Source organism: Phoca vitulina, unplaced genomic scaffold, assembly GCF_004348235.1.
Source record: "Phoca vitulina isolate PV1807 unplaced genomic scaffold, GSC_HSeal_1.0 scaffold22, whole genome shotgun sequence".
Lineage (NCBI taxonomy): Eukaryota > Metazoa > Chordata > Mammalia > Carnivora > Phocidae > Phoca > Phoca vitulina.
Window position 1 is genome coordinate 35,864,240 of NW_022589725.1, and position 22,334 is coordinate 35,886,573.

A 22,334-nucleotide genomic window follows, 5' to 3' on the forward strand; every position below is an offset into this window, starting at 1 on the left:
ATTCTAGGCAGATTCCAAAAATGGAAGTCGGGGCTCAGCGTACCTATGTGGTCTGTGGCAACAGTTCACACGGCACGTGACTGGGGGGGGCTCTCCCTGCCCAGTACTCCCACTGGCGACCCTGTAGCCACCATGAAGCAGACCAGTCCGTAGCAGTCACTGGAATCCCAGGGACGGGCAGGGTGGAGAAGACACCTTACCTTTGGGCAAGATGCAACTGAGCCCAAATGGGGTTTGCTTTTGGCAGTGGTTGCTGTCCAGCACAGCTTACTCTACAGAGTTCTGGAAGGAGTGGCCACTGACTGGGCACTTCTGTGATTCGGCAAGACGCTTAGCTCTCGAGCCCAGCGTTGTCCTTCATAAAGTAGAAATAACAATAAAAATAGTAACGACACCTATTTCCAGAGTTGCCCTGAGACTCCAGCCAGCGCAGGTATATAAAACTCTTCATAAACTAAAACAAACAAAAAGCCCCACAAAAGCCAAGAAACGAGAATATCCATTGACAGAGCTGTTGGCCGTGTGCAAGCACATCGACCTGCAGCATCCTGATTGGTTGGTGTGACGCCCATTAGCTCCATGTCTGAGTCCAGGGCTGGAGGAAGTGGCTGTTCTTTTATACCTGGTCCTCCAGCCCTCCCAGGGGCTCTCTGGTCACGGTCACGGCCTGCCCTGGGACTGTCACCGTAGGTGCCTCCCTTCCCAGACCTCGCCAGCTCCTCATGCAGAGGACCCTTTGCATCACGGCTAAGCCACCCAATGGCGCTGACACTCTGCTGTTTCCAGAGTGAGGGTCTAGAGGCCAAGGCGTTGGCATGTGGCTGCTTGTCTGGAGACACACAGCCGTGAGGACACTCAGGCTCAGCCAGAACATTGCACTCCTTCATTGAGATCAAAAGATTTTGGCTTCCCAGCAGACGGGCACACGTGCATCTCTCCCTGGCCAGCCCTCCGACCCCAGGTCTCACCTGTGAATTGTGCATTCCAGGGGCTGCTCAGTGCCCTTTCCGGACAGACATAGGGATCATGATTCTCATTTCCCTTCATTGTTTGAGAGACCATATGGAAAGCAGAGTGAAAAGAATAGAAATTTCACAGACCAGGCTCTGTCGGGGGGGGGGGGGGGGGTGGTAGAGGCTGTGTGGTCCCAGACTCGTGGAGGGATGTGTCGTGAGGGGCAAGTGTCTTCCCAGGGCAGAGAGCCTGCCTGGTGGGAAGGAGCCAGCCCCCTGTGACAAGGGATACCTCCCAGCTCCTGACTCATCGGTGGCGGGGGCGGGGGTGTGCATGTGTGCAAGTGTGGGATGGGTGGAGGGGGGCTGTGTCCACAGTGCATCGCCCACTTCAAGCACAGGTCCTCTGGATAGGGTCCTTGTTTGCGATTTGAATGATACCCTCAGAATGTGCCTGTTCTCCCTCAACTACCCAGAAACAGAGTCCTAACAGGAAGTTTCCATTAATTCCCTGCAGCCCCGCGGCTGTCTGCTCGCCAACTGGAGGCTCTGATTGGCAGTGATATGTGCATTTAGTTAACCAAGATAGGGAGGGATCCATGGTCCCCTGTGGGCTTCATCTGTCTGTCTGTGCGTGGGAATGTCAAGGGAGACACACAGCGGCATTGCTGGGGGTGGTCCTGGCAGTGACAGCATCCACACAGCACAACGCTCACACACGGTGTCCCCCCGGGTGTTTGGTGCCTCAGGTCACCACCTGCCCTGAAGCCACCTGAGGAAGCAGCCAGCCTGTCTGCAGTGTGCACCGAATGCCTCCACCCTGCAGCTGGAGGCTGCATGTTTAACCACCTCTGGCGCTGGCAAAGGGAGTGAGGAAGTTAATGACCCTCTTTCAGGAACAAATGCTCCAGTTCTTTTTTAGGAAACAAAATCTGGAGTAAAATGCAATCCTGTCTTTGCTTAAAATAAGCACAGAGATAGGCTGGCCCTGGTTTTTGGATGAGTCAGCGTTGAGTGTGCCATGTTTTGATGAGAAGAGAAAATTCAGGATGGGGGCCCAGCAAATGGAATAATCCCTGAGGCTAAAAGCATCCTCTGGGCACAGCATCTAGAGGTGGAGGTGCTGGTGGGAGGACGGCCATCTAGCATCCTGGAGCTAGGGAGCTTTCGGCAGGGAGGTTTGGTCCCCGGTTCCCATTGCTCGGTGAGTGCTGGAGTCTTCTGAGCTGCTTTTTGCAAATCCCTGTGCCAGTCCCCGACCCCTGCACCAGACTCCCTAGGAGGCTCTGCCAGGGCTGGGAGGAGCCCGCGGGCCTGCCAAGTGGCCTCATCCCAGAGGAGCTTTCTCACACAGCAGCCATCAGCTCCTCTGGGATGAGCACAAACACCCGGGGTGGACTCTAGGCCCAGCAACATCCTAACTCGGATCAGAGTCTAAGGAAATGAAGGGGGTTCAAGGAGTGTCCCCTTGCCCCACACTGGCCCTGCCTAGCCCTGTAAACCAGTTTGAAGTCTTAGAATAAAGAGAGGAGTTCACATGCTGGTGAGTGTGCCCATCCCTTCCTCATATAGATTAAACCTCTATCCCCACCGTGGGTCCCTGGATCCCAAAGATCTGTGAAATAATGGACTTCTGCAGGATTTGACCTTCTACGGAACAACCCAAGAGCCAAGTCCTTGGGATTTTTCTCCTCCTGTTCTTGATAAAGATCTCCTTAACTGGGGGCTTCCTTTCTTTAGGGAAGTATACTTGCACAATAACAACAGTGGCCTTCTCAGGAGGGTTTGCTCTGCGCCAGGCTCGACACCCACGACCAGGGCATCATAGAGTGACTCCATTGTTAATGCTCTCTTCTTCTGTCCCATCCCTGCCCATTTCTGTCTTGCAGAGCGACTACTCGAGCGACACAGAGAGCGAGGACAACTTCCTCATGATGCCCCCAAGAGACCACTTGGGCCTCAGCGTCTTCTCCATGCTCTGCTGCTTCTGGCCTTTGGGCATCGCCGCCTTCTACTTGTCCCACGAGGTAAGCCTCTCTCTCAGCCCCACACGCAGCACAGTGAGGCCGCTGAGGAGGAGAGCCCGTGAAGCCTATGCAGCTCAGACTATGCCATGGGGCCTGTGCTTTCTGGTTAGGACAGGCCCACGAGGGGGTCAGGAGGCCTCAGCTCAGCGTGCTGGGACTGCCCTGTGGCCCCCAGGCAAGCAGGCTGGGAGTTCGGCCTTCGAGCAGGCACAGGGGTTATGCCAGTGGGCTGGACCCAGTGCTGGGAGGCGCCGTGCCCGGGGCAAGAACTTCAGACTTGCTGGGAAAGCAGGTGGGGAGCCGGGGTGGTTCTCTCTGCCGAGAGTCTCATTCAGATAAAATGAGGTTCCAGCAGCCCATGTGTACTCCTCCCCAGCTGAAGTTCTGCTGGAGGACATGGCCCATCCTACAGGGAATCGTGCCCTCCTTCCTCCAGTGTGAGGGCTTCTGGGGGTCGGTCCCTGGGCCTTTTTCATGCAAAGCATGCTCCCTGTTGTGCCTTCATGGAAGCCAGGCTTTGAAAAGTGTTCTGTAGCAAATGAAGAGTATTCGTGCAACAACAGTCTCTGTACCGGTTTTTGTTGATCTGCCAGTCATGGAGTGTTTCAGCATCACCACATGGACACCGTCATCCCAGCTAGACCAGAGGAAGGCAGCTCCCTGGGTCGGCGGGGTGAACGTGGTGCCCACCCCCATGTGTGTCCTTGGGGCATGCCGAGCATCGCTCAGCAGTCAGGGCTCCCTCTCCAGCTTCTAGGGTTCTGGGGCTCTGGCAGGTCTTGTGTTTGAAACATTTATTTCTCCTGGCTTGAAAACTGGTCCCCTGGCTGAGCCCAGCAGTGGCCTCTCACTGCTTTTTGCAAGTTTCTTTGTTGACCTTGTTTTGTTTGGTGAGAGGAGACTCCCCTGATATGTTTTCCTTTCTCCCCTCCCTCCTTTTACGACATCACAGAGGAGCAGGGGAGAGCAGTGAACACCCCTGAGAGCAGGTGCTTCTTAGCAGGGACTCTGGAGAGACCCTTCCACGCAGGAATGAAGCAGGCCCCCCTCCCAGCACTGTACTATGGTCCGAATTCTAGAAGATATGGGCAGGGCGAGATGGAGGATGGGGGCAGTCCTGCACTGCTGGGGTTGGGCTCAGCCGCTGTTCCATATCCAGCTAGGCCTGGGGGTCTATCTGAACTTCACTTTTGTGACTTTATCCCACAAATGCCAAAGACCCCCTTCTCTGGGGGAACAGGCATGGGCCAGGAAGCAAGACTCCAGGTCTGGCAGGGGCCTGGGTGGCTGTGGGGCGGAGTCAGGCCTGGGTGTACCTGGACGCCAAGAAGGGGACATGGGCACTACTACACGGGCGAGGATTGGGACACACAGCAGGACCGGGAGAAAGGCGTGTGCACAGATGCCCTCAGTGAGTGGAATATGCTCTGAAGAAGATCCCCAAGGCCCAGAGCCTGCCCGCTCCTGTGTAAACTGCACCCTGAACCTGAGTGAGCCTGCTGCAGATGGGCCAGGGTAGTTTCACTAAGAAAGGGAAGGACGGGAGTGTGGAGCAAAGAGAACCAGCTTCTCGTACATCACAGGCCATTCAGGCTTTTCCCAGGAGCTGCATGTGTGACATCAGCCTTCTTCCCTGCATCCCAGTCCTGCCACCTGTTGTGGTGAGGCAGGGCGGGTCCCTCCCAACCTCTAGGCCAACCCTGCTGAGAAAGCCCGTTACCTATCCTGGCTGGGGTTGGGGGGCGGAGTACCATCGACGTCAGAGCTATATCTTGATTGCCAAATTTTACAGTGGGATTGATATTTTTCCCTTGGATTCCATGGGGACAGGTGTTACCTGTTCAAAGGCATGGCAGCCGACGTCGGCGTGAGCGTGCGGGCAGGGCAGGGCGCTGGGCAGAAGTGAGCACTGGGTAAATGGCTGGGCACCAGGAAAGGCTGGAGAGGTTGCCCTGTCTTGGCTACTCCATATCCTAGGTGAAGCCCCCATCTCTGGAGCAGGACAAGCTGTGCACAGCATCTTTGTCTGAAAGATTGTAACTATAATAAATATCAAGGCCACAATTGCCAAGGCTGGCATTTAGATTCTTTCTCAGAAAGTAATTTCATTCTTCACACCTTAAGAGCCTCTTACTTGGGCCTGATGCGTCATGACGTTTAACACCTTCGGTGGTAAAGACCATTCTGATTACTTGTTTCGCAGCGAATGTGAAATGCGATGTCTGTGGAGGCCTCTGGTCACACTGCTCCGAAGTGAAAAGCAAATACTTTTGAGGAGTGTATGGGGTTGCCTGCAGCATTGGAATTAGAAGAGGGGCTCCGGGGCCCCTCCGGCTCCCAGGCTCTCAGTCCCTCTTTTCACGGTGCTATGAGCGTGGATTTCCCTCAGTGGAATCCCAGCAAAGAAAGGGTACCGCGTTTCATAGAGAACTGTCTGCAGGTGAGTGCCCTTCCCTGGGCCCGTGTCCCGATCCTTCTCCCCACAACGCTTGCTGCTCGACAGCCCACAGCTTTGGCAGTTCTGGGCTTTCCTGCAGACCTGGGGGACGACCAGCCCCGGGCACACAGTGCTCCAGCCCAGCCATCAGGCTGTGGGGCCTTCTATGCGGACACAAAATCTGCAGCAGGCTTTGGAGGAGAGCAGGCAGCTGCCGAGGGGCGAGTATGGGGCACGCAATAGAACAGACACACTCTGGGAGTCATTACACTAAATTAAATCAGTGCTTTCCTAGGCGAGGCCAGCTGGGAGTTCTCCCCGCGCACACTGGAGAGAGGAGAGCTCAGGGCCGAGCCCGCTCCTCTGCGGTCCCTTGTGGCCTGCCGCCAGGGCCTCCTGATGCCCTCAGGGGTGGCTGTGCTGGGCCAGTGAGGTCACGGCCTATCTGTGAAGACAGGACCCCTCACGTTCCAGACGCTGTTCACAAGGAAATCTTTGACATCTAAGTGTGACGTTGGGTAATTTTTTCCCTTTTATCATAGATCAGATCTCAGTGTAGTCACTGACAATTAGATCATGTCTGTGCATTGTCCAAATAACCACTCAGCGAACCACTCAGGAACGTGTGAGTCCATTCCAGGCAAACAAAACAAAACAAATCTCAGTGATTAGATGACACGGGGCAGTGGGGAGGAGAATTAATAGGTTCCCTGGACTTACAAAACCCGACTTATGTTTTATTCTGCCTTATTCCAGCTGGGTCCAGGTCAGCAGGAAACTTAACCACACTTCAGTTTCCTGATCCATAAAATGGTATCAAAATAGCCTACAGCATGTAGTCAGCCAGACCAGGGAAGTGAAGTTAGGGAGATAATCCCCACAAGGTTCCTGCAAGCAGCAGGGGCTGACCATGCTCTACTGGAAATCCCAGTTGTCTATACACATGTGGGTCCCTAGTGAAGGGACACTTGGAAGGAGACAGAGGATATTTTCTCCAACAGATTTTATAAATCAAACGATGTTAGTTAAGTAATAGTAACAATAGTACTGAAAGTGTTAGCAAACTAGGTGACAGCCGCTGAGCACCTCATGGGTGCTGGTCCCCACGTTAAAAACTGCGCACCTGCTTTCTCGGGGCCTGGTCCTGACCAGCAGCATCAACATGGCCAGCACAGTTTACAATGCACATTGTCTGGTCTCACCACACACCTGCTCGATCAGAGTATCTGGAGGTGGGGCCCAGGAATTTGCATTTGAACATGGGAAATCTGGGACGCAGCACTGCCATCATATCACTCCGTGAGCTCTGAAATTGGGGTTCAGAGAGGTCGGATGGTGTCCTAAGGCCAGAGGTGGCTGGCCGTGGGCTGAGATTACCAGGATGGCCTGGTGCAGAGCCACCTCTGGAGGAGGCAGCTGCTTGGGCCCTTCAGGATGGAGGACTCGACGTGGAGGCTGGTGGGGGGATGAGCATGGCATTCATGCACAGCCTGATTTTACTCCAGCTGCATCAGTTGTTTGATCCAGCTCTCAATGCAAGCAGATTTTATAAGCCAATTTATAGAGGGGAAAGTGTTGTGTGCAATTTTGGTAGATCCATCTAGGAACCGATGCTTCCGAATGATGTGGAGGATAGAAATGAATCCCTAGTTTGCTGAGTGGCTGCTATGAGCTGGTTATTGCACACACTTTTTCTTATTTAATCCTTGCAATGAGTTTGAAAGATGGGCAGTTATTATCCTCATTTTATGGATGAGAAAACTGAAGTTTCAAAGGATTAAATGATGTATAGAAATTGGAGAGGTAGCAAGTATGGGTACATGATGTAAATATCGATATTTCTAACCCTTAAAATCCAATCTTCTGCAATATAATTTTAACTTTTATCTGTTTGCAAACAAAAATAGAAGTGCAGTACTTGCTTCTAAATCCACCATCCCCCACCCTGCTTACAGCATGTTGTAGTAAGAAAGAAAGATCTATTCTAGACAGGATTGTGGTGCTTGCCCTCAGCACCTTCACTCAATCCCACAGGGTAGGCGCTAGCAAGACAGAGGCTGAGGACCTCCCCCAGGAGGCGTTGGGTCTGGACCTGAGCACTGGACGGCCTGGACGGTTGCGTGTGCTGCATCTGCAGCAAACGTCTCCTACGTTCCAGTATTTATTATGTCTTGATTTCATTTCATTTCATAAAATGTTTCTTTCTTTTACTAACTGCAGCATTATAACAGTAAGTAAATGAGAAAAGGGTATTAATAACCAGATTATGAATTTTATGAATAGCACCAGCAAGGGGAATTGGACAAAATAGGGGGGAAAAAGAGGAATCTCTCTATGGTATAAAAACTAGAAGAATGAGTGTCCAACCTGGCCTATAATAGTATCCTTAAAATCCAATCATTCATCTGATATTTACTGAGCACCTACTATGTGCCAGGCCCTGCTCTGGGTGCAGTGATGCAGCAGTGAACAAAGCAGAACTCCACCTTCACAGAGCCGACATTCTCGTGATGAGAAGCAGAGAACATGCAAAAGTAAACTTAGAGAGTGTCCAATAGTGATACACTATACAGGAGAAAAATTAAGTTGGAAATGGATATGGAGCATACATTTTTAAATAGGGTGGCCATGGAAGGGCTTGCTGAGGCGGCGACACTTCATGATGAAACTACAGACTGACCGTGAGGACCTCTTGAGGAAGAACATCTCAGGCAGAGGGATAGCCAGTGCAAAGGCCCTCAGTGGAGAACATGCCTGGTGCACACAGGGAATGATGTGGAAGCCCATGTGGCTGCAGCAGGTGCCCTTTGGGGGTGGAGGAGGAAATGAGCCAAGAGAGGGGCGGGTGGGGGCAGACCTCACAGGGCCTTTTAGGTTGTAACTCAGGCTTTTTCTTTGGGCCGAGAAGCCACTGGGGTGTTTGAGCAGGGGAAAGACTCCACCTGTCTACACTCTATCAGGGGAGCTTGTGGAGGGCAAGGGTAGAAGCCAGGACAACTTGCTGGAGGCTGATAGAATCATCCAGGAATAGACAATCCAGTGGTGGTCTGGACCATATCTAGAATCCTCTCCTCTTGTTTTCTCAGTGAAATAACAACCCTGATTTTAGCTCTTAGGGATATGTCTGTCCTTCCCCCATCTGACTCCATTAGGATTGGATGCTGTTAAATTACGGGAGAGAACCAGGCAATCCTGAGTAATAATATACACTAAAGGTACTTATTTTTCTTGAATTTGACTTTCTTTAGCAGAGTAGAAACACAAGTCAAGTACATTGTAGGCTGTCTTTTTCCCTCTGAATAAGTGACTGTGCAAATTCTGCAAAGGTGGAGGGAAACAATTATGGCATTTGGGGTGTAAAAACCTGCCACTTGGGTCGGCCCTGGTAGAAGACATGAGGCCCTGGTAGAAGACACCATCACTGTCTGGCAGGAATGAAATGCTTCCCTCCCTCCTGAATCTCCATCTTGGATATTAATACTAATTGATTATGGCTGATTCATAGGATTCTTGTCAAGGTTTTCACCCCATTTCCCAGAAAGACCCCAAACATTTCTATAATCACTCTCAAGACATGCCTCTCAAAGAGAGTGAGGGCATGATTTCCTTGCAGACTGCCAAATAATGCCGTTTGTTGGATTTGCTTTCGTAGTTAGCTCTTGAGCCACCACTCTATTGGAGCTAAAAAGAACAAATCCGTGGGGCCATCGGGACTTAGATGACTTGCCCCATCTTCCACTTTATTGATATCAAAAGAACAAACTGAGCTGCCCTTAGAAAAATGTGCGATTGTTCAGATGATTTAAAAATATGAAGCAGGAAACTGTCAGGGATTTCTGCTCGTTGCCTAGACTTCTGGCCTCTTACAGCTGGAATGCCTCCCATGTTCTGTGTGTGTGTGTGTGTGTGTGTGTGTGTGTGTGTGTGTGTGTGTGTGTATTTTGCCAAGAGCAACCTGGAGAGAGGATTAAACGTGAAGGCACCTTTTTCCTTGTTGCATTACTTCTCCACAGCACCCACACATGTGTTTACCATGTCCCCTTCCCCCACGCACCCCCAGATGTCAATGACCATCAACTGTTACCATGTTATATGATTAGTCTCTGCGCCAACTACGGGGCGCTCGTGCAGGAGCCCGGAAGCAGCAGCTCTTGTGACTGGGGTGCAGGGAGCTTCACGGAGGCACAGAGAGGTGCACACGGTGTCTGGGGCGTACTGAGCCAATGAGATTGTTTCCTCCATTGATCAGGGAGGAGATTGCCCCTGAATTTCTTCCTCCTTCCTTACCCCCAGCCTATCACCCAGACGTCTTGCGGTCTTCCTGGATGCGTTTGGAGGAACTGCTGCTCAGGAGACGGATGATGGAGGTCCACGCTGCATTTGTCTGCGGCTAAAAGTGCAAGCTGGAGGGAAGAAATAGCGTGCGCAGAAGAGATTCGGGCTTTATGTTAGGGGAAGCGCTGCATGTGATTTTCCTTGTTTCTATTCTAATAGTTCAGGACATATTTCAGCCTCCCCAGGGACTGCCCCATTCCTTGTTACGTCTGATTCTGAGAGAACTACAGTTATTAGGCAGTGTATCAGTTGGGGCCTTACTCTCTCGGAGATGCTGGGCCGAGAGAGGGCGAGCCCTTACCGCAGTGGCTGAGCGCGGCTCCGGCCCGGCCCGGCCCAAGGGGGCTGGAAGGCCGCCGGCCGCTGCTTCCCCTGTGAGGCCCCGGGAGATGCCTCACACCACCGCAGCAGGCTGACGGGCACCAAGCAGAAAGGTCTGCCCGCCCCCTGGAATTGCCCCTGGCTCCCTAGACATGGAACCTGCAGCAAGGTTGGGGTGCTGTTTTATTTAGAGGTACAATCCCAGGCCAACGAAAGTGAGGTAGAATGGAAATGATATATGGAAGGAAAGAAATGTAAGTGCCTTACCACGCTGGCCACCACCTCCCAGCAACAGGACCTTCCTGGCAGGGGCCACCGGAGAGGGAGCTTTGTCCCGCTCTCATGGCCTGCACAGGTGGAGTGTCATGCGCCTGGGTTGCGGTGGAGGAGAGGCCTGGGGCAGAGCAGCTGGTGGCCAGCCTGAGGCAGGAGGCTGAGGGACTCTGAGGTGCAGGACATGTGTCTCATGTCCCTCCTCCAGGAAGCACAGGTGCTGAGCTAGTCACATGGGCGTCCGGCAACCTGAGGTTCTATCCCCTGTTATCCCCCGAGGGCTGCCCCTCCTCCAAGGACACAGGAACATTGAAAATGCAGCAGAAAGGCTCTCTGTGGTCTACACAGACCGGACCAAAAGGAAAGTGGGTGATATAATAAGCTGACCTCCAGTCTTTATTCTGTACTGGGCGAGAGCAGCACCCCTCCATGGAACCAGAACGACAGTAAGAGCATTGCCCTAAATTCGAGCTGGGCAGTGGGCAAAGTGCTTTATGGGCACCTAATTATCACAAAGATACTATTCAATGAGGTACCAGTATTATCACCATTGCACAGATGAAAAAGCTGTGCAGACCCTGTTCACATCAGGGTCTGTGCTGTGTATGAATCCTTCAGATACACTCAGAGCCACTTCTGCGGAGCAGGTTTACGGTGGATCGCATTTCATCCTCACGAGGACCACTGGCCAAGACGCAGGTTCTCTCGGGCCCAGCAAGTGAGGAAGCTGAAGCTCAGCAAGTTAGTTTAACGTATTCAGGATCACAATAACAGGTTCACTGCACACCAGAACGGGGCCCCTGGAGGCGAGGTTCTAAGGAAACACTGCGACGCCAAGAGAGTTCCTCTGTGCCCACATTTGGTACCTAGAAGTCCTAATTCAGTCTCATCCATGATCACTTTTTTTTTTCAATTTAATGCTGATTGATTTGAGTTCCCATGTAAAAATTATTATTTTCTTCTCAGTCCCATTTATCCTTCCAACAAGAGCTAGTTTGTGGCTTCAAAAATTATCCCATGGTTGTTTGTTGGAAGAATCAGTCGATTGATTCTTTTTTTATGTCTTCATTTATTACAGCGTTGAGCTCTCCAGGTGTGGAATATATCGTTATACATTTCTGAAAGTCAGGAAAATAGAAAGGGACTAGAAAGAAAACGACCCCAAATACAGGCAATGAGAGGCTTTTCTCTCCTTTGCACAAGTGTGTTTGTGTTTATTTTTCGTGGTTTTTTGGTGTGTGTTTGTGTTTATTTTTTGTGGTTTTTTGTGTGTGTTTTTTTGTTTTTTTGTTAAGACTTTATTTTTAAGTAGTCTTTACCCCCAACTTGGGGCTCGAACTCACAACCCCAAGATCAAGCCAGGTGCCCCTATTTGAGTGTTTAACACCATTAATGTGAAGATGATTTTCAAACCATTCTTAGTTTGAAAATAACACTCAAAACAGTATATATATATAATTGTATAGCTTAACAAATTAGTCTAAAGCACATGGCCAAATAACCATCACCTAGGTCGAGAAATACAATATCTCCAGTGTCCCCCCAGCCACACTCTCTCCTGACCTTGGCCCCTGACCCCACCAGTGAGCACTTGTGGTGACTTCCTTAGGGCTCGCTTCTTTGCATGTCTTTATTATTTATCCCCTAAGTTTACATTCCCAAGCCCTCATTGCTCTATCTTTCCTGACTGAACTTGCAAAAGCTCTATTCAGTATAAGTGACATCCTTATCATGTCTCAGGTGTCTAAGGGAAAATTTCCAACCTTAATAGTGACATAGGATCTTTCAGATACCTTACTTTTTAATCATGAAAGGTTGTTGAATTTATCAAAAGCTTTTTGTGCAAATGAAAAATTATGTGAGTGTTTTCCTTCAATCTACAGTGAGGTGAATTGCATTGGCTGGTTGGAAAATGTTAAACTGACCTTGCATTCATTGCCTTCTTTTTCTGTTCTCTGAAAATTTATATAAAACTGAAATTATTTATTTGTTGTCTCTTTCATGGCACTCACTGGTGGAGCTATCTGGGCCTGGAGCTTTCTTTGTAGGAAGATTTTTAATTACTGATTTAATGTATTTAACATTGATAAGTTAGGTTGGATTCTGGAAAGTTATATTTTTCTAGAATTTTGTCAGTTTCATCTACATGATCAAATTTATTAATCTTTCCAAAGTATGAATTTGGGCCTTTCTTGTTTTATTTCCTTTTTTAGATATACATTGAAGGGTGGATAGACAGATACACCTCCAAGAAGATATTATTGTTACTGTCTTATATTTGCATATATCTGCATACTCCACTTGCTTCATTCTTGATTCCTTCCTGAATCTTTGACCTTCTGGCTTCTAGAGAACATCCTTTAGAATTTCCTTTAATATGGGTCTGTTGGTGAAATGCTGTTTTGTGTCATTGAAAATATCGTTTTATTACTTTTATTCTTATAGATGTTTTCAGTAGATACAGAATTCTGGGTGGCAGTTCCCTCTTCAGGTGTATTGAAGCTTCTGATAAACCATTCACCAAGGTAGAATATTTTTTTTCTTTTTAATGTATCAGCTCTAGAATTTGTTTCTTCTTTTTCAGATCTGCTATAACACTTTTTTTATAGCCATTACCTGCCAAAATTTTAAACCTCTTGTTTTCTTGAATATAGTAAGCAGAGGTGTTTTATAGTCTATGCCTGATGATTATAATAGGGAATCCTGTGAGTCCATTTTTTTATTTCTCTTTGTTCTCACTCATGACATATGATCTTAGATTTTTGTTGTTGTATGCTGGTCATTATTTTCGAAAAAAAAAAGTATTCATGGACGGGCGTCTAGGTGGCTCAGTCAGTTGGGCATCTGCCTTTGGCTCATGGTCCCGGGACCCTGGGATCGAGTTCCGCACTGGGCTCCCTGCTCAGCGAGGAGCCTGCTTCTCCCTCTGCCTGCCACTCCCCCTTCTTGTGCTGTCTCTCTCCATATATATCAAATAAATAAATAAAATCTTTTTTAAAAAAGTATCCATGGAATATTTTGAGGATTAGAATGATGCCACCTTCCTTCAGATAGGTATTTCTTTGCTTTTGCCGGGATTTGGGGCACAAAGAATTCAGGGTCACCTTAGTCCAAGCTCAAGTTTTTTTGTTTTGTTTTGTTTTTGTTTTAAGATTTATTTATTTTATTTTGAGAGAAAGTGCTCACACAAGCGGGAGAGGGGCAGAGGGAGAAGAAGAGAGAATCTCAAGCTGACTCCACCCTCAGCTCAGTGCAGAGCTCAGCATGGAACCAGCCATGGGGCTTGATCCCACGACCCTGAGATCATGACCTGAGCTGAAACCAAGAGTCGGACACTTAACCAGCTGAGCCACCCAGGGGTCCCCAAACTCAAGTTTTGAGTAGATGTAAAGCCAGGCGGTAATTCATGAGAGGGAGGGTATACTTTTACTTCACTGTTTCTTCAATGATAGCTCTTTGGTGCTCTATCCTCTGGCAGTGGCTTGTTTGCCAAGATCTCCATCTCGGGTGGGCTCTGAGGCCCAAAAGCAACCAAAACACTCCCTCTCAGGCTCCTCTTGTGGTTCAGCAAACATCACCAGAGCAGAAGTGTCTCCCTGTGCCTGGCCTACCCCTCCAGATTCTCACCTTCCCTCTGGCTTGGCCTAATAACTCCTCATTTTCTTATCTTTTTGATGCTTTTAAAAATGTTCTTCAATATTTGCTCTAGGGTTTTTATCTGTCTTCTGTGGAGAAGTTACTAGAGGCATTACCAGAAGCAGAAGTCTGCATTTCTCTCTTTATTTAATTGTTTATATGGAGAATATATTTATTTCATAACAGGAATATTTTTTAATTAGAAAATTGAAGGCTTGGTTGAAGAACTTAGATTATCTGTTGCTTGAATTCCCATTCCTTCTGGTGCTAACAAGAAGTTGAACTGGCTCTTTGCTCTGCATGAGTGACCAAGTACAAAATTACTGAGGTTGACAGGTGTGTGAGAAAATGGGACAAAGCCCATCACACTCAGAGGAAGTAGCATCGCTGTGTAAATGGTACCAAACACAGGGTCTGGCACTTCTTAGGTGCTCACTAAGTTCTGGTTGCACCTGTGTCTGATGCAGAGATGTGCACACCCATGTTCTGCTTGGTTCTTTCCTAAAGAGGAGCCATTTGGCTTATAAATGTAGTATCACCTAAGGGTGTCCAGACAGAGCTCGGAGAAGTTGGCCATGACAGAGACCAAGTCAGGCTTCCGAAGAATACTCTGGGGACATGCCCCATGAAGGACAGTGGACAACTGGCAGTAAGCCCACAGGGAACCTCTGGGAGACAGAGCCCATCTTACTCCTCCAAGGCACCCCACCAACAGGGGGAGGTGCTGTCAGTCATGGGTTGTGGGCTGTTCTCAGGGGGTGTTAATTCTTTGGCCCATCTGGCTTGTTCCCGCTTCATAGCTGGAAAATATAAAGACAGAGATGACCTAAGGGTGGGGGGAGGAGTAAATCACGCTGACATAAACTTTATGGTGCAGAAGGAAGCCAACTGACATAGGACTGAGAAGACAGGGAAGGACCAGAGAGCCTTGAATGCAGAGCAGAGAGTCTGTTAACAGAACGTAACAGGTTGGAAGTACAACACCATGAAGAATAGTCAGGAAGCACAGTATGCAAAGAGTATGTTCTAAAATAGACTCATCTCTAGATTAAAAAATCATTTCACAAGGAAGTGAGCAGACACATTTGTCAGGCACTGTGAGGTCTCTCTGGATGTCTCCCATACACCCTTGTGGTCACTGGAGATAGATGGAGGAAGACCCAGGGCCATTCACCTTCCTCCACCCTCCCGTCAGCCAGATGCATAGTCACAGCAAACCTTTGACGGGTGTGAAAACCAACTGGGACCTTTTCAAATGTTTGAAGAAAAATGCTTTGGGTGTTTTCAGAAGCTGTCACCTGTCCTTTCTAAACACTTCTCTTACCAAAACAAACCAGCATTTATGTTCTCCATTCTAAACCTTGTCACAAGGACATACCTCTGAAACAGTCATTATTCTTTTTGTTCCAAAGTTGTGTGTTTAGAACGGGTGCATTTACATAAAACTGGACCCTTGCATATTCCACACGTGCTGAATGGTGCTGTTCGTAATCATCAGCATGTCTTGGAGTCCAGTGGTTTATGTACTTCACCATGCACCTCTTTTGTCCTCAAGTTCATAATCTCAAATGTCCCCTGATTCATAGTAAACTGAATACCACCTAATGAATGCATCTGTGAGCACTAGCAGATTCTGAATTAGCACAGGATCCAACTTTCCACTTAAGAATCACCAGTCATCCAAGGTAATAGGCGGAGAGTTAGAGATTTTCTGGCTCAGCAGGGTAAAGCCACAAAACCTGGACTGGAGTCTGGGAAAAAGACCTGGCAAAGCATGTCACGGCCCCAGGAGGTGCAGAGAAACAGGGGTGAAGGGGCCACATGGGGAGGAAAATGTTACCAAGGGACAGAATGGATGGGAAGGACTTGGAACAGGTCCACCTCAGTCTCCCAAAGTGAGTGCCATGTCAATTAAGGTTATGAAGAGGGAGCTCCAGGGCTATAAGAGGCAGGCACAGAAATAGAGTTGACTTTGTAGACAAATGATTTAAAAACACGACTGAGGGATGGGCTCACTCTATCAGATGGATATATTTTAACTTCTATCAGGAAATTGTGCAATGGAGGCTTGATGGCCATCAAAAGATCTCTCCCTTTCTCTCCCTCTCTCTCTCTCCCTCCCTGCTCCTCCCTCCTTTCCTTCCTCCCTCTCCCCTGCTCCATGGATATCTGTATCTCCATATGCACATTTAATATGCTGATTGTAGCTTCTGAGAGTTGTTTTGCAACTTTAAACAATTCCATATAAATATTAATGATCTGGGGCAGCCAAGACAAATCAGATTTTGATCTGTTTTTGGTTTTTTTTTCCTCTGGAATCTAATGCTGGATATAAGTTACTGATTTTTAACTAGTTTTGGTGTATAAATGAACAAATACGTCATGTCTGTTTTGTTCCCTGGAGTGTATTACAGGCATTTTTTTCCAGATATAGAAGATGCATTGTCTCAGTAATTAGCATCTTGATTTTGTGATTATTTGTCTGTAGCAGAGAAACCCACACATTGATGGTCCAAGGGCAGAGCCCAGGCCATGCCTGCAGATTCTGAATCTAGGGTTAAAATCTCAATGTATTAAATTTTACATTCTCCCATCTGGCCGTATGGGTTGCCTCAAATTACATTTCCAAATGTGTAAACTTTTTGTTTTTGGATGATGTATATAAAGCTTTGAGGATATAACGTGCCTCTAAAAGCAGGGTTTTTCATGTTTCTTTTGCATCTCTTTTAAGATTAAGGCCCCTACACTGGTCCTGTGACATCCTGAGCACTAACATAGAAGTACAGTGCCAGGGGCTTCCGGTTTTGTGCGGTAGCCCTTGGCCATGCTGATGAATGCTGAGTCCAGCCTGGCCGGGCATGCGCTGGTCCGTGACAGAGGCAACAAAGGGTCACCACAAGGGTCTCCAGGGACAGCTACATGGACAGCCCCTGTTAGCCTCAGATGGCCTCCAGTCAGGTCTCAGGCCTCCATGTGTGTCAGGGACGGTCAGTGGGCTACCCCTGCCTCTCCTCTGAACTGGGGACAGGCCAAGGCTACTGACCCAGCTTGCTGGTCATAGGAGTAAGTGCCAGCTTGCACAGAGGGCAGCAATTTCCTTTGTTCCAGCTCACAAATGTATTGATGCAAGCTGAACATACCAATTCAAGAAGGGTTGTGGTGAGTCATTGGTTGATGAGCGCATTTTAGACACTCATGGGAATCTAGCGCCATTTTTGGTATGTCTTTGATATTTCCATTTTGACATCAGTGGAATTCAGTCTCTAACACTGACAGAGAGCCTCTTACCGGACTACCTCACCCATCAGGCCAATCCTCTGTGGATATTTTAAAGGTACTTATAACATTACCATCTGCACCTCTGCATAAAAAATGGTACAGAAGTGGCCACCTGGGTGGCTCAGTCAGTTAAGCATCTGCCTTCAGCTTGGGTCCTGATCCTGGGGCCCTGGGATCAAGCCCCAAATCAGGCTCCCTGCTCAGCGGGGAGTCTGCTTCTCCCTCTCCCTCTGTCTCCTCCCCCCTGCTCATTCTCTCTCTCTCTCTCAAGTAAATAAATAAAATCTTTTTTAAAAAAATGGTACAGAAAGAGGACAGGACCCTGCCTGATGACTCTGGAGGTGGGTATTCTTGGCAATCCCCCTTTCCTTGCCTTCTTGATAAGCTTTAGCATTTTATGCAACTTTGAGAGTCATATGAACACCAGACACAGAGCTTAGCAGATGCTGAATTCAGAGGTGAAAAAATTACCCTGAGCACAACATGTACTATGACCTGCAGAGCACGCGTGTTATACTGCTCATCTTGATTTTCCCCTCTCTCTTCTTATATGGGGCCCTCTTTATTTTTAACCTGTCTAGGTTGTATATAAAATAGTAAGGAGTCTTTGAAGCACAACTGCAGAATGTGTTTTTGTCAGTCTGCGTCTCTGTCCACCTGAGCTTTGTGTCACCGCGATGTGCCCACGCAAGAACAGAGAGCCCCACAGGTGTATCTCATGAGCTGGTAGAGAAGAGCTGTGGGGTTGATTGACCCAGAAATAATTCAAAGATAAATGACAAAGCACTGAGTTCTTGAATGACATGATTGCAGTTTGCTTAGGGGACTAGGCAACAGCAAGGTATGCAGGCAGAGAGAGGTGTCTTCTAGAACTGGCCGTGCACTGGGGCATAGTAAAACGCATGTGGTGAATTTATGAGTACGAGTCATCTGCTGTTGGGGCCAGTCACCTCCTTTGGCCATGCCTTGGATCCTTGCCATCCTCCATCTCAACAGAACTGTGGCTCTCCAGAAAGCTTTTCCAATTTAGCTTTCCTATCTGAGCTCCCCTTACAAGGCCCAACCTCCACGTGGACAGTATCACCCCGCAGGAGTCTCCCTGGTACTGCGCCTTCCATTCAAACTCACTGGGCATTTTCAAAGCAAGCATGAACCCCACGGCTTCTCCATTACCCCTATTCTGCCACTATCCCCCAGCCTCCTGCTAAGTTGCTACGCTCCAAGGCCACCTGCCCCCTCCCAGGTCCGCAGGGCCTACCACCACCACATGGGGTCTCTGGTGGTCTCTTCTTTATCACCAAGGGAGACACAGGAGCTTCCAGGCTGTCCTGGGATGGTTTGCAGGCACAGAAACACCAAAAACAGACTGGCAGTACTTTGTGGTCATTCCAGAAATCCTTCCAAATACAGTGGAGACATGATAGGTTGGTAAAGACATGGGCATCTTAAGACTGTCCTTAGAGCCCAATTTAAAATAATTCTTGGGGCGCCTGAATGGCTCAGTCAGTTAAGCATCTGCCTTCAGCTCAGGTTATGATCCTGGGGTTCTGGGATCGAACCCCACATCAGGCTCCCTGCATAGCAGGGATTCTGCTTCTCCCTCTTTCTCTGCCCTTCCCCCTCGCTCGTGTTCTCTCGCTCGCTCATGCTCTCTCTCTCTCAAATAAATAAATAAAAATCTTTAAAAATATAATTAAAATAAAATAGTTCTTTGCATTCCTGAGATGATTTTGAATATTTTGCTTAGTTGTTACACCGCCTTGCATTCCTTTGGAAATGGCAAGCAGAGTTTGAAAACCAAATGAATCTTGTAAGTGACAAATCTTCCTTCCAGAGCCATCTGTGTCCACACAACAATTTGGGATCGCCCTGTCAGGGGCACTTGGGAGCATGTTTATGCATGTAGCATTGCACACGAGGGAGCCAAGCGCTAATCAGCTGGACCTCGGGTAAGAGCACCATCTCTGATTCCACAGCAGGGTGCCTGAGTCACGCACACCGCCCACAAAAGAAGCTCAGATTTATGCAGCGCCTGATTGCTCCGGCCCTTAAGGTGGTTTTTAGGTAATTGGCAAGGTATCTCACAAGGAACGCTCACAGCGTGGCATGATTTGCTATGCATGAATGTTGAATCATGAGAAATGGAGTTGCCAAAGTTGAGCTGACATGCTCGGGTCTAAAGGACACCAGAGCCCTGAGTACAGCTGCCGGCCTCTCCCGCTCAGGGACCTGTGGGTGTTCTTGCTGGAGGTGTGCTTGTCACCTCCCGGGGGGTGGGGGTGTGCCCACGGATGAAAGGCACTCTCTCCAGGCAGTCTGGCCTTCTAGAGGTTTGTCTCTTCACTGCAGGACCTTCCGCCCACTTACAGCAGGAGGCGGAGCTGACATCTCTGTCCTTGGGTCGGAGGGACATTTTCTGTCCACGGTGGGCTCTCAGGCACCAATCATGGAGGATTGTCTAGAATCTGCTCCCATGCATGAATCTTGAGCTGCTTCAGACATTCTGGGTGCTACCTGAGAGTTCTCTTGATTTCTGTTCATGGAAGTAGTGTTTGCCCACATACAAGGCTCCCTGGCCTCTGCCCACCACATCCTCTGGGAATCCTCAAAGCCTCTCTGTACAACACTCCTGTCATCATTGCGCCTCCTTCAGTCCCTTTGCCTGACTCTAGGGCCTCATGACCTGTTTTCTGAGACATGAAACTTGTTCCAGCTCAGGACCCTGTTCCAGAGCCTCCCTTTTTAATTATATCTGTCAAGGCCCCGAGTTAATATTCCTTCGGCAGATAAGCCCATGTGGGGCCCCAGCTCACAGACTGCAGGGGCTCCCACTGGTCTGTAGAGCAGACTGGAGCCCTTCTGCCTGGACTCGGGTCTCTACGTCCAACAGCCCGACCTCCCTAAGACCTGCTCATGGTCCTCACACCACTCCCCCCAGGAGCCTTTGTCCCTCCAACCCTGTGGTCTACTCACTTGGTCTGCAGAAATCCTTGCTGGGTGCTCTCTCAGCCCCTTCTTGTGGACCCAGGCCTTCACATAGTGCGGCCCCTCCAGGGAAACACCCTGGTACTTTCTGGCTGTTTCCATTCCCTGGTGCCCATCTCAGATGGGTGAGGGGACCAGCTTGGCTGAAGACTCACGGGGAATTGGGCCAGACCCGTCTACCTGTGGGTGTCAGACATGATCCTCAGGAGGGGATAAACCTGTAATTCAGGAGTTCTAACCTAACATACAGGGAGTACACAGAGCCCTCCCTGCTGTCCTATAATTCCACAACTTCATGGGAGTCTTCCTGTTTTATCCAAGTCCATTGCATGACTGTGCTGCATTACATAACCTCTTCACAGCAGTGGCAAGAAAATACTGCCCCGGTGAATATTGCATGAATTTATCGAGTCCTCTAAGTGCATGATTGGTTCAGTGCAGGGTGAGTTCTGCTTGCCTCCATTCTTGGCATAACAGCTTTTCATGAGAAAGGCCAATTCTTTCCAAAAATTCTTTGTCATTCCTCATCATCTCAGGAGCGAGGAGGCCCCAAAGTGACTTGGTATATCTCACAAGCGAGTGAGCTCTTCCCCAGATGAATTCTGCTTTTTCATTAGATATGGACAGTCTGACTGCAGGTGAAAGTAATGGAGAGGTGGTGGCTTTGAGTTAGGATTTTAACCCTTTGTGGCCAGGACAGAACTCAGGTGCACCCCAAGCATCAGCCCCCCTCTGATTGGAAAGATGGTGACTAGCCCTCTGACATAGAGCTCCTGGTGCTCCTCTCTTAGAGCAGGGGACAAAAGAAGTGCTCATCCATCCTGTGTGACATGGAGCGTCACGAGCCAGAAAACCAAAGAAGGGCTCTGGGAGCTGGGCTTGCAAGTGATTTTAGCTGATTTTATGTCCCAGGAACTTAACAGAACTCAAAAGCTAGGGGGGGGAGGCTTAAAGCAGAGTCAACCTTAGCTGTGCTTCTAAATATATCTTAACTCAGAACGAGTCCCCCTCAGCTCCCAACATAGGATTATAATAGTAGTCTGTCACCTCAAGAAGTGTGAATTAAGGGTTTCAGCTCATGGGGGTCGAGAAACAGATGATTGTAAGAGTTAGGCCCTCGGGGTCTGGGGAGTTTCCCTGATCTGGAAACATCACTGTTGGCTACTCAGGAACAGGGCAAGTCACCCAGCGTCCGCTGCAGGGACACTAATAGTGTCTCCCAATCATTTGCATGTGCCAGGCACAGGCTAGGCATTTCACGAGCATTATCACACATGTCCCCTTCCGATCCTTAGTTGACGCGGAGAAGTGCTTTACAGACGAGGAAGCTGGATCTCAGGGAGATCGGGTAACTTGTCTGAGGCCCCAGACCGTAAAGGCCAATGAGCAGGGCACAGACCTGGGCTGGAGACCCACCTCAGAACAGACACTTTCAACATGTCTCTAACCCGCCTCTATGCAAAGTAAACCAGATGTGATACCATAGCTCCATGCTATTCAGATAAAGGGTCTGGGTGCTTGGAGTTGGGATTTTAGAGACCATCTCAGTGACGTTCCCTCCTGGCTGTGTGACCCAGAGTGAGTTACTCACCTTTCTGGGGCCTTGAAGATAAGACCAAATCAGTTAAGGCAACGGTGCCATCTGGCACCACTGGCAGCCGTTGTGTTGCCCTGGATGAAGGAGGTGAACAATCTGCATAGTCAATGGAATGGTGCCATCTCATACCTGGACAGCCTCCCCATGTCCATATATCTGCCTCCCTGAACAGAAGGGCATCCCCCAAACTATGCGATCTGCTTGTTGGCCCCATGGTCCGCTTCCTAAGACACACAGTGGCCCATGGGACCCCTGCTGAGAAACACTGGGGCTCTGCAGGGCCACCAGGGTAGAACACAAACCTCAGCCCGCCATGGTGAGGACGTGTCTGCAGCCTCCCCGTGATGTCTTGCCTGCACCCGGCCTAGTGCTCCCACCCACTGCAGTTGCCAAAGCCACCTGCCCCGCCTGCCTCAGAGCCCCCCCCCAGAGCTCTCCCTTCTTGCCAGCCCTCTGGTCATCACACAGGAACACTTGCTCGCGTGAGAGTG

The 22,334-nt window shown here is 49.1% G+C and overlaps 1 protein-coding gene across 1 annotated transcript in view; it reads left to right on the top strand.

The window, feature by feature from the left end:
* Positions 1 to 1,600: 1,600 nt before the first annotated feature.
* LOC116641665 (synapse differentiation-inducing gene protein 1) overlaps positions 1,601 to 22,334 on the top strand; it is a 63,308-nt gene continuing 42,574 nt past the window's right edge. The window contains exons 1-2 of the mRNA XM_032419533.1: positions 1,601 to 2,157; positions 2,843 to 2,980. Of these exons, the coding sequence (XP_032275424.1) occupies positions 2,885 to 2,980 (96 nt within the window). The 5' untranslated portion in view covers positions 1,601 to 2,157; positions 2,843 to 2,884. The remainder of the gene's footprint in view (positions 2,158 to 2,842; positions 2,981 to 22,334) is intronic.